Source organism: Mytilus galloprovincialis, chromosome 11, assembly GCF_965363235.1.
Source record: "Mytilus galloprovincialis chromosome 11, xbMytGall1.hap1.1, whole genome shotgun sequence".
NCBI classification, from domain to species: Eukaryota; Metazoa; Mollusca; class Bivalvia; order Mytilida; family Mytilidae; genus Mytilus; species Mytilus galloprovincialis.
Window position 1 is genome coordinate 1,234,778 of NC_134848.1, and position 12,391 is coordinate 1,247,168.

Genomic DNA, 12,391 nt, shown 5'->3' on the forward strand with positions numbered 1-12,391 from the left:
CCCGGAATAAGGTTGTCAACACTGATACCTTTTTAAAGGATTTGTACTTAAGGTGGTACCCAACACTTTCACTAAACTTAATTTGGCTCGTTTAATTTTCATAAAATTTTGACAATGTATTTACTTTGACCCTTCAACAAAAACATAAAAATTTCAAAAATTTTGAACCAACCGTTTTGTCAGAAAAATTACACTGGTTATATAGCAGTTTGACAAACACTAATTTTGATCATTGAGAATCTTAATATTCCCTTTACAAAACAACGTTATTGGAAAATAGAGAACACCGGTATTCGCGACGATTTTAATGGAAGTTCCTAGAAAAGTCGGCTTTACGTCATTCTCTAGGATATAAATAATTACTATTCTGTAAAGAGGGGCGTAAAGGGGAGGGGGTATCAGCACGGAAGAACGCGAAATAAAATTGCCATTTCACGATGAACGAACAATTAAAATTTCTTGTACGTTGATCTTTTTTCGATTTCACGAAACACGGTGAATAACGAAACTTTTTCACGGCTGCACGTGAAATAAAAATGGCAAAACACGTTGCACGAAAATAAACCTTTACCACCCTCTGTAAATAACACAAAATTCTAAAAGATGACGGAAAATGACGTGTGTATGCTTTTTTAAAATGTCAATTCTAGAAAAATATATTTTTGAATAATTATGTGTTATTTGTGATATATTCACCAAAAAGTGATAATTTAGTATATTTTTTTTTTAGATAACTTGCTCTTACGATCAAAACAAAAACTAGATTTATACACGTTCAAAAAAGAAAATATAGCGAGATGTACGTCATGGAGACTGCGACACAACGACAGACATAACCAAAAGACGTATAGAAAGTTGATTCAAAGTTATCTTGATGTCTTCAAAATTAAGCCAGTTTTCCGACAATGTGTCGTACATTTTTCACATTTGGATAATTCCAAAGAAATTTATTATTATTCAGTTAAATACTGAGAGAAAAAATTCGTTTGACGTTGATTGTAAAAGGAAACAGTAGCGGATTCAGGGGGGGGGGGGGTTTCCAACCCCCCTTTTTTTTGGCTGATCAATGCATTTGAATGGGGACATGTAATTGGACCCCCCCCCCCTTTGTCCTGGGTTAGGACCCCCCCCCTTTTTAAAATGGCTGGATCCGCCCCTGAAAGGGAATATTGGTAGCTTATGAAACTTTGAATTTACTATGCGTACGTTATTTCATTAAATGCTGTTTTTTTCAATTTAATTAAGAAAATGAAGATTAGTACAGTAAAATCTGACTAAACCGAACCCTTTCGGGACTTGAGATTTTGTTCGGTTTTGGCAGGTATTCAGTTTCATCAGGTTCACAATGCATAACATGTGATATGATTGGTATACAGAACAAGTTTGGATTAGACAGGTTTCCGGTTTATTCAGGGTTCGGTTTTATCAGGTTTCACTGTATAAGAAAAAAAAGAGACTAACATGGTCTCAAACTCAGAAGTCGGAAATATTAAAAGTGAAAAAAGACAAACTTGCAACTGTTCACATAGCTAAAGACTGGGCAACATCATCTGGGCAATGGCAATATTGTTTTTTCTATAACATGTATGGAAGACTACCAATATATTTTAACATGATTAAAGCAATGACTAAATACTATTACAGATTAGAAAAGTCAGACACTAACTTTCCATTGTTATATAATGCATTTATAGAATCAAAGAAATTGTATGAGTCAAAGAAACCATCATGGTATATGTCATCTGAAAAACTTCTTTCACTGATTAATAATTATCAAATATCCTCAGACATGGCTAAACCAATTGACAACAGAAAACTAAGAATTGCCATGTTAAAAGATTGGGAAAAAAATCTCAAAACTCACTCAGAAGGAAAACTTTGCACATATGTTACGTTTAAAGCAAATTTTGGTTGTGAAAAATATCTTGATATTGTTAAAAAATTTGAAGATAGACGGAGTCTAACAAGATTTCGCATATCTGCTCACCATTTACTTATAGAGAGAGGTAGATATAGTAATACTCCCCGACACAATAGAGTATGTAAGAGATGTTGTAGTAATGAGGTCGAAGATGAAACACATTTTCTTTTTAACTGTGATAGTTTATCAGATCAAAGGAAAGACATGATAACAATGATAAATAATTGCTGCAAGAATTTTCAATATCTTGACCCTAAACAAAAACTGATATGGTTAATGAATAATGAAGATGAGAATTTATTATCAGAATTATGCATGTTCATTAAGAAATATGAAAAGTTTTAATGGGATTTATTTCCCTATACTACTTGTAATTTGAACTTTATATTTTCTCCATAGTGAGTTCTAGAGCACCGTCCCTTGATGAATATTGTCCAGTAGCAATGTTAACCCTTGCTATTGTGCATTAGTCATGAGGAGAATCACTATTGGAGTAATCTCATGTATCTGTAGCTAGTTCTGAAGGATCCCCCCTTGATGACCTTTGCATTGTTGTGATGAAGTCCCTCACTACTGTGCACTGGTCATGAGGAGAACTACTGCAGATTGAGATACTATATTCCCGGTTCTATTTTTGCTATTTTTTAGTTTCCGTATTTTAAAATAAACTTAATATCATATCCTTTTAATATTAAATTGGCCTCATTGCACTCAATGTCTCTTACTATAATTATATCCTACATTACTCATATTATCAATTTATTATTTGTGTATTACTTATTGTGTATTTCACTAATGTTTATATAATCATTGTATTATGATGTTTTTGTATCTTGCCTGACAAGGGCCCATGATTGGAAAATAAAATAATGTCTAATGTCTAATGTCTAATGTATGATTTTTTGAAGAAAAAAATCTTTTATAAAATATTAAAAAAGATTATTTGTTCATTTCAAAGTTCAAGGTTGCAGACATGCGTCATTGTTACACTTTACCACGGGCATCATCTTTCATATCACATCAAGTGTAATACTACCAAATCATAGTACGTCACATCCGGTTCCATACGAAAAAAGGTAAAACTTAAATATTCCTCGGAGTATGACAGTTGTTGGAAATAAATACATTGCATTAAAAAAATATTTTAGTTGTTTTAAAGCACCATTCTATTTTAAAAAGGTATTTCAAAAGATTATCTTGAAACTTAAGGTTGCATGGACACTAAAGCATGGACAGAGAAAAAATGAGGTGAAAATTTGATCGGTTAACTTCCAGAAATGGTAATTATCTTATATGCAATGAAATTGTATGTGAAATTTTGTCTGTAGTACTGGACAGGATTAAACTTTACTCATGCCAAGAATTGCTTTTTTTTTTAAAAGATTCTGCACAATTTTTTAAAAGGTGCAAACTGAACAAAGACTTTCCAATAGGAGAAAACCAACGGTGGTATCAAACCTACCACCAGTAACATAGAAGTATCTGTTTTAAGCTCATCCTAATGTTGTGCACCAAATGTGTTGACCTGTTTTTGTTATAGAAGTCTATTAATCCGACCACAACTGTGACCAGTGTATAGAAGTCTATTAATCCGACCACCACTGCCATACTAGTAGTAGTTGTTTCTGCGTCTGTTTTGTTTGATATTAAGGGAGCTACCATTTGATTTTTAGGGGGGGGGGCTAGGACGAAAAAATTTGTCCTGCTTTTTTTTTGATTTTTTACTCTATTCGGTCCTGCCTTTTTTTTACTAGTTATCCTGACTTTTTTTACACAAATTGTCATCCTCCCTTTTTTTTTTTACCAAGTTGCTCATCCTGCCTTTTTTTTTTTTACTCAAAACTCCTGTCCTGCCTATTTTTTTCAAATTTCGTCCCGTCCTAGCCCCCCCCCCCCCCCACATAAAAATCAAATGGTAGCTCCCTTAATCCGACCACCACTGAGACCAGTGCCATACTAGTAGTAGTTGTTTCTGTGTCTGTTTTGTTTGATATTAAGAACAGAAAACAACAAACATACACACACAAATGACACAATTTAAATTCATTATTTAATTTTCCTCATTATTAATGAAAATCAGATAAATATCAAAATATTTCTACATTCCTGCACGTATATAAATTACCAGAGACATACAAGCATATTATATATATGTTTCTGATATTACTTAAGTATTAGCAAAATCTGTGGATCCAAAATCGATATCCTACAGATACACTGATGACAATTATACCTTTCCATATACATATAAGTAAATTATTATCTATTTCAGAATCACGACATCTTTTAAATTAATCAATATAGGAGTTCTTTCAAAGATACCATTTTTGAGTAATTTTTTAAAAGAGGTCTATATTAACGTTTTGGAGTTAATCTTGTGCATCAAAACGCTTTTAATAATTATGATTTTGAATAGAATATCAAACACTAAAACGACTTACCCTCACTAACATCCTCAACCGTTGCTGTTTCCACCACTAAAACACTTCAAAGACACAGGTCAGTCAGAGTCATCCAAACGTTTATTCCATTGGTAGATATTTACCAATAATAATAATGTCAGATTTATCAGGTTCAAAAGGAATATCTTTCTAATTACGAATATGTCATAGTAGGTTGCGATTTTTCTCCACACGTTAATATTGATTAAAATGGTGTCTCTTAAAACAAACAGGTGGACTTGTGTATTGGTTTTTCTTGATGAAAGACATTTGTCGATTTCATCCCTTAGTTTCTTAATGAGATACGTAAATAGAATTGTAATGAAACATATAAAAGGATATATATGAAACGTACATGCACAGTGCTAATGTAATTAAACATACAGGACTTATGTTTGCCATGACTATTCTACTGCATACTATACTAGTCATTTAGAGGGAGAAATAATATTTTGCAATTGCCATTTGCGGTTTTAAAAAAATGTACATTTTAAGTTTCCAAAATCGTTCATTATTTTGAATATTTATTTGAATTCCAAAAAAGTAGCAATTAATTAAAATAGCATTCATTACCTATTATTTGAAATTAAAATGATAAAAATAATTCTGAATCTTACGGCAGTCAATTGTTTAACATTGAGTAATAATCAGCTATAAAAAGAAATTGAATATTCGGTACGATATTGGCATCGTAATCGAAACCGAAACAATCCCCCCCCCCCCCAAAAAAAAAAAAAAAAAAAAAATTAAAATAAAATAAAATGTGTTACAACGCAAGATGAGATGCGGGCAATTCTATAGGACACATAAAAAACGGAAAAGATGCGAGATCGGTTTTTAGTGAGATTGCGATGTGAATCAGTGAAACTAACAAAGACAGACACATGACATTAGTCTTTGTTTACAAAATTCTCCGTTATCTAATCTGAAAACACATTTTGTAACCTGTCTTATAAAGTCGTATGTTGAATTAGAGAAAATTGAATCGGATTGCCAAATTGTATGAGAAACATGCAAAATCCCCGTATTAAAAAAACCCAGATACTTTTGGGAGCATTTACCCCATTTTGATTGTAACAGACAAAAAAATGTCCACTAAAATTGCCGTTCGGTTGTTACCGACAGAAACTTTAGTAGATACTCATTGGCGGATACAGGGGCGGGGGGTCCGGGCATAGGAACCCCCCTTTTTTGGGCCGATCAATGCATTTGAATGGGGACATATAGCTGGACCCCCCTTTTATCCTGGGTTGGGAACCCCCCTTTTTAAAATGGCTGGATCCGCCCCTGATACTGTCGTATTTATCTCGGCTGCGACGAAAGTGTTGTATTTTCTGAATTTTATGCCGACAGGAGAGTCTTATTTCTGTATCAACCGTCTGTATTGATACAAACTGAACTTTTGACAGATAGTACTATTTAAACTCAGACCATTTCAGCAGATTTATGTAGCGCCATAGCATCATCACAAACAGCACAGTTTATTAAGTATTGCCCTTTCCCAAGAAAAATAAAATAAACATTTGATTTACTATGTATGAATTGTACTTTTCGATAGGAGAAGTCCAACCGTAACCATAACGTTTGCCTGCATGAACTTCACGATCCAATGATTATTATAAAGCATGCAATCCTTACTCTACACTCCAATTGATTCGATAAACTAAAACGGCAACGCATCTACGTCAAGAGATTAACTAAAACACCAACGGATATCCACTTGGTCCGGAGAATCCATAGAGAACACTCTTACAAAGTGTGAATTTTCACCAAAATATATAAACTATAATCTATAACGGCCCTGCAAATTCTCTCAACGTTTACGATGCCTGCAACACTACTGTCCCGTAACGTTAATGTTGACCTACATACAACCGTCAGCGTTGATGTACATACAACCCTACTCTCCTGTAACGTCATCGCTGAAATAAATACAACCCTACTCTCTCGTAACGTCAAATCTGACCTACATAGAACTTTTCTGTCTCGTAACGTTTACTTTGACACTAATAAAATCGTGCTCTCTCGTAACGTCAACGTTGAGCTACATACAACCCTTCGTATAGTCAACAATGACCTACATACAACCCTACGTAAAGTCAACGTTGACCTATAGACCTATATACCACCCTACATAATGCCAAAGTTGACCTACATATAATCCTTCGTAACGTCAACGTTAACCTATATACAATCCTACGTAACACCAACGTTGACCTTTATACAACTGTATTCTCCCGTAACGCCAACGTTGACCTACATATAATCCTACGTAACGTCAACGTTCACCTTCATACAATCCTACTTAACACCAACGTTGACCTTCATACAACTGTATTCTCCCGTAACACCAACGTTGGTCTACATATAATCCTTCGAAACTTCAACGTTGACCTTCATACAACCCTACGTCACGTCAACGTTGACCTACATACAATCCTACGTAACACCAATGTTGACCTTCAAACAACTGTATTATCCCGGAACGCCAATGTTGACCTACATATAATCGTACGTAACGTCAACGTTGACCTACATATAATCCTACGTAACGTCAACGTTCATCTACATACAATTAAGAAATAATTCATGGAAGCCATCAGTTAGCGAGGGATAAAATTAACGAATATCACGGCCCTGGCCATGTGTAAATTTACAACAAATCTATGGCTTCCATGAACTATTTCGATTCTAATAGGACAAATACGATTATTAAAAAACTGAAGCGATGATGGGTATACCGTGTGTGTGGCTGTTCTATTTTACCCACTGTTCGATAAATGTAAAACAAATCTAATAAACCTGCATGAATAATTTCTTAACTAACCGCTAGAAAAAAACATGTGATTACTTTTTTTACTTCTCAGTAAACCCAACATTTGCAATTTTAAATTTACATTTTTTTATCGTAAGCTACCGTTAAATTCACTGTTGACATGTTGTAACCAAGGAGCCGCCATGTTGACTTGCTGAAACTAGTAAATGTGCGGATAATGCAATAGAACAGAAAACAAGCAACACCTACCTCAATACTTTATTTTAATGCAATTGTATCCGAGTTTAGAAGGTAAACGCAATAGAAAAACCTTCAGATTTGACGTTTTCATTCGTATGACGTCATGTTTTGAAATGATGACGTTAATGCGCCAAAATCATTACTGGAATTTCGCGGAATTTTAATTTATTTTGTTTTTGTCCATTTTCCCGTTCTCTAAATGTGTAAATTCTTTTTGTTATGCCTCAGAATCAGAATAAATGTTCTGTAGGGTTTTTATTCAATTGTAGTTGTTGACACAGCGAAATCCACAACCGTTTACACATAGGTTACGATGCATGTGGATTTACGTGGGAGGCATATTTAAACAGCCATTTATGTACATCTTGGAGTCTGCGCTAAGTATAGATATATCGAGAATTTTATCACGGTGTTGTTTACAAAACGAAAGAAGCACGTCATATTAGAATCCTACGTAACGTCAACGTTGACCTACATATAATCCTACGTAACGTCGATGTTGACCTACATTCAACCTACGTAACGTCAACATTCACCTACATACAATCTTAAGTAACATCAACGTTGACCTTAATACAACTGTATTCTCCCGTAACGTGAACGTTCACCTACAAACAATCCTACGTAACACCAAAGTTGACCTTCATACAACTGTATTCTCCCGTAACGCCAACGTTGACCTACATATAATCCTACGTAACGTCAACGTTGACCTACATATAACCCTACGTAACGTCAACGTTGACCTACATACAACCCTACGTAACGTTAACGTTCACCTATATACAATCCTACGTACCACCAATGTTGACCTTCATACACCCTACTCTCTCGTAACGCAATCGGGACCTACATACAACCATACGCAAAGTCCTTGCTTTGACCTACATATAATCCTACGTAACGCCAACGTTGACCTTCATATAATCCTATGTAACGTCAACGTTGACCTACTTAAAACCCCACGTAACACCAACGTTGACCTTCATACAACTGTATTCTCCCGTAACGTCAACGTTGACCTACATATAATCCTACGTAAACTAGTCCATAGATTTTTTTAAAACTTAGAACTCAATTAGATATTGAAAATATACATCAGAAAATGTAAAAAAAAGTATATGTCACCGACTTCGTTTTCAAGAAAAATCCATTTTTAAAATGGTCCGAGAGGGTACTAAATTACATTGAATATATAGGGTAAATCTATATTTTTCTTCTACAATTTTCGGTTTCTGGTATAAATCACGAGAACCGCTCCATAGAATTTTTTTTTAAATTAATATTTTTTTCCTCTTTGTCTTACGAATTAGATGATATTTAAAAAAAATATGGTCACCGACTTCGTTTTCCCTGTAGAAGCGACGCAAACCCAACATTTTGACAAAAAAAGCCATCAAAATTCGTGACGTCGTAATTTTTATTATATATAACGTCAAGTTATCATGCTAATAATTTCCAACGTTCTTCGTGTTGATTATGCACGATGATTATGTGTTCCGTATTGATAGATTCTTTTTATCATAAGAGTCTGGATAATTATCATAAATTTTTATTTAGTATTACCAATATTCCGCAAAACATCTACAGTTTGAATCATAGAAGGTACTTTGCTGTCTGTTTGCATGTGGTCAGGGTTTTGATCTTTATTAATATTTGCTCTAATGAGAGATAGTTGTACTTTGTCATTTTTGGGTAACCAATTCATAAATCTCTTAGACTATCTTGTAAGTCATCTTTTTACACTTTTTCTCCGTTCCGATATATGATTTGGCCACTTTTGAAAGAAAAAAAAGCGGAACATGTAAAAGCTTGTGTTTTGGTACTAATTCACGACAGAACACGCTGTCCATATACTGCTGCTTAACATCGCATATATAAACAAACATTATATCAATGATTCTACAAATTCTTGAAAGAGTGTCGTGTGGTTATTTATACATCTTCAAGTTAACAAGTAAAACACGCAGACAAACTGACATCTTTGTTAATATCTTTTGTGTTCTTTATAAAATTTATTGTATACAAGTCTACAAAAACGTTTTTAAAAGTTTACGAAATGGTTATTGTTCCATAAGTGTACATATGTATGCTCAAAGTATATATAGAATCAGTACATGATACACAACATGCGACAAAGTAAGGGGGGGGGGGTAGTAATGACAGGAAACTAAATTAAACTAAGGCTTTGATGAATGTAAACTTTAATAAAACTGGAAGTTATATAAGGGGAACAGGAAAATAAGAATATATTGCATCACTTACGACAACCTTTAAATTGACCAGTGATTTTTTATTCATTACTGACCAGCAACACCGAGATAATCCAACGATTTTTAAGGGTCCATATGAAGTGTGGACCTAAATGTTCTTTATCTTTAGATATAACGCTTATTCTGTAAAATCTTCGATTAACGATTTTGTAAAATTCTGTACATGGTCTACACTATTATATTACATAATTATTTTATTTTCCGTTGTTATTCTTTATAAGTTTGCAAACTTTTTGTTCAATTTTGACATTCGCCAGTATCCGTCATTCTGCAACTCCCTTTGAGATCTAATTATATGTGACAATAAATTATTGTGCTTCTCTCTCTGAATTTCGCTTTCTCTCAAGACATTTGTAGTCTTTGTAGTACAGTGTATTTTCCAGAAAATACATCGTGTAAAAACATCTCCGAGGAAACCAAATTAACGTAGGTTGAGACATATGACATAAAAACAGATGTACATATTTATGTTTGATATGTCTACACCCCCCCCTTTTTTCCCCTAACCGAAAAAAAAACCAAGAAAAAAACAATCGCACACAGGCTGAGACATGACTGGTAATATTGTGTTTTGTTATTTAGCCCATCTACACAAATGGGGGGGGGGGGGGGGGACCTTAAACGGGACTCTGGGATCGGGTGTTTTTTCAGCACGGGATTTCGGGATTGATCTTTATGGATCCGGCTATTCTTTTTTCGAATTTCGGTATGGCGGGATTGAAATTTCTATTAATTCGGGACCTCGGGATTTCATGTTTTTAAGTCCGGGATCATGACCCCTGCACCCCCTCCCCACCCCCGTCAAATGCATATCATAAGATGTCTTTTCCTTTTTAAATAATTTTTTTTTGGCCTTGTGTTGTTGTCTGGTTGCTGTCTTTTTGAAGTACTGACTACTTACGGGATTTACATTTAACTTTAGGTACTGAAAGTCTGTGACACTGTGCATATTTTTCAGTCGGTATATATAGTAGTACTGTGATATAGAGGTGATCGATATAATGTCGTTCTTAACCTTCAAGTTTTATGAGTGAAATAGAATTGAGAACATCTCTATTGTATATTTGAGATGCTACTTTCAGCTAGGGTACATTTTTTTTATTCGGTTAATTTTTACCCATTTATATATATATAACAATTTCCTTTGAGGAGACAACCATACGAATCAATACTATTAGGATACTAAGCCCTCATGTATAAATCTTTAAACCATAGACTATTTATACATGTATCTATTTAAAGATTTGTCTTCTATTTTTAACATCGAAATTGCGGACGTGAAAGAAAGCACCATTACAAAAACAAAAAAACAACGTTAGATTACAAAATGTAGCGATGGATTAATGATCGTGAAACATCATTTTTGCTTATTTTTAATTTGTTATAGTCTAAAAACTGTTGTATGAATATTAAACTATTGTTCCAACCGTGAACAAGGTTAATTAATTTAAGTGTATTATTGTTTAGTGCCATCTATGACTGACTGACAGCAGCGGCGAATTTGTGACCAGTATTAGTTTATATGGTTTATTTCCTTTTCTCTAATTTGAAAATATTTTTATTGTTCCGACTGGTGTGATAATTTTTAAAATACGGAAGATATTATAGTCTTACAGTACAATACTAAGTTTCAACTTTAGTATTAATGTCCCAAACTTGCACCCCTTCTGCTTATTTTTTGCTAGACGATGTCTTTTCCCAGTGAATATAGGGTTTTGAAAGGACAGTTTTGACATACTACATATAGAATACTTCCGAGACCACACTGTTTTTTCTCATCACAATTATGTAGCCGAAATAGTAATGAGCAACAGTTTTCACACTTGTTTTAACTGGTCGGCAGATATACAAACTCTACCACCCTACGTCCTGATTTTCATGTTGACGATTGTCTTCAGGACTGTTTTCATATTACGTCACCGTTCACCTACATACAATCCTACGTAACACCAACGTTGACCTTCATACAACCCTACTCTCTTGTAACGTCAATCGTGACCTACATACAACCATACGTAAAGTCCTTACATGCAACCTTATTCTGCAGTAACGTTATCAATCTTGAAAGCTATCTACTAGTATTTTTTCAGGTATAAATAATTTTGTATCTTTACCATTGAATAAGATTCTTCGACAAAGTGCAAGTTTAATGAGATGGCGTATGTAGGAAGAATATATCACGGAATGAACAATAAATGATGAACAGTCCTGAGTGAACCATTATCAAGTTTTACACAATATCAGTGCTTTGATACTTAATTTTCATGTTTGCCATTACTGGCATAAGAATATCTCAAATCTTTCAGGTTCTGAAAAACTCCTCTTTGAGCCTTACTTTAAAATATTTCTTCTTGTAGCTGACACAATTTATTTGAGATTATACATTTTAATGTCAAATTTATCGACTATCTTTTAATGAAATAATAATGACATTGGAAGTGAATTCCTTAGTCCCATGACAACACTGATCGGATTTGAAACTAATACTAAGGAATTGTGTATAAAATTACACTTTTTGAAAAACGAAGAACTGAAATAACGACCAAAAAAATTTAACGACAATTTTAACGATTTTGTCATTTCCTGATACAATCATACTAACTTGGCATCCATGACAAGAAACTTATATTTAGTTTCTTCCTGCAGTTTTATATGTTTCTGTTTTTAGGTTATTGTATAATTTCATATAAATATCTCAATTTTCTAGATCAGATCTACTGGTAGAAGACAGTTAGAGATC

The 12,391-nt window shown here is 33.9% G+C and overlaps 1 protein-coding gene across 15 annotated transcripts in view; it reads right to left on the bottom strand.

Annotated features, from left to right (window-relative positions):
* LOC143051499 (CUGBP Elav-like family member 4) overlaps positions 1-12,391 on the bottom strand; it is a 127,576-nt gene that overhangs the window by 52,172 nt on the left and 63,013 nt on the right. Inside the window, exon 1 of one of the 15 annotated variants that reach the window (XM_076224393.1) lies at positions 4,363-4,389. The exons of the other annotated variants lie outside the window; for them this stretch is intronic. Coding sequence (XP_076080508.1) covers positions 4,363-4,374 — 12 coding nt within the window. The 5' untranslated portion in view covers positions 4,375-4,389. Of the gene's footprint in view, positions 1-4,362; positions 4,390-12,391 lie in introns of those variants that run through there. 15 annotated transcript variants of the gene reach the window in all.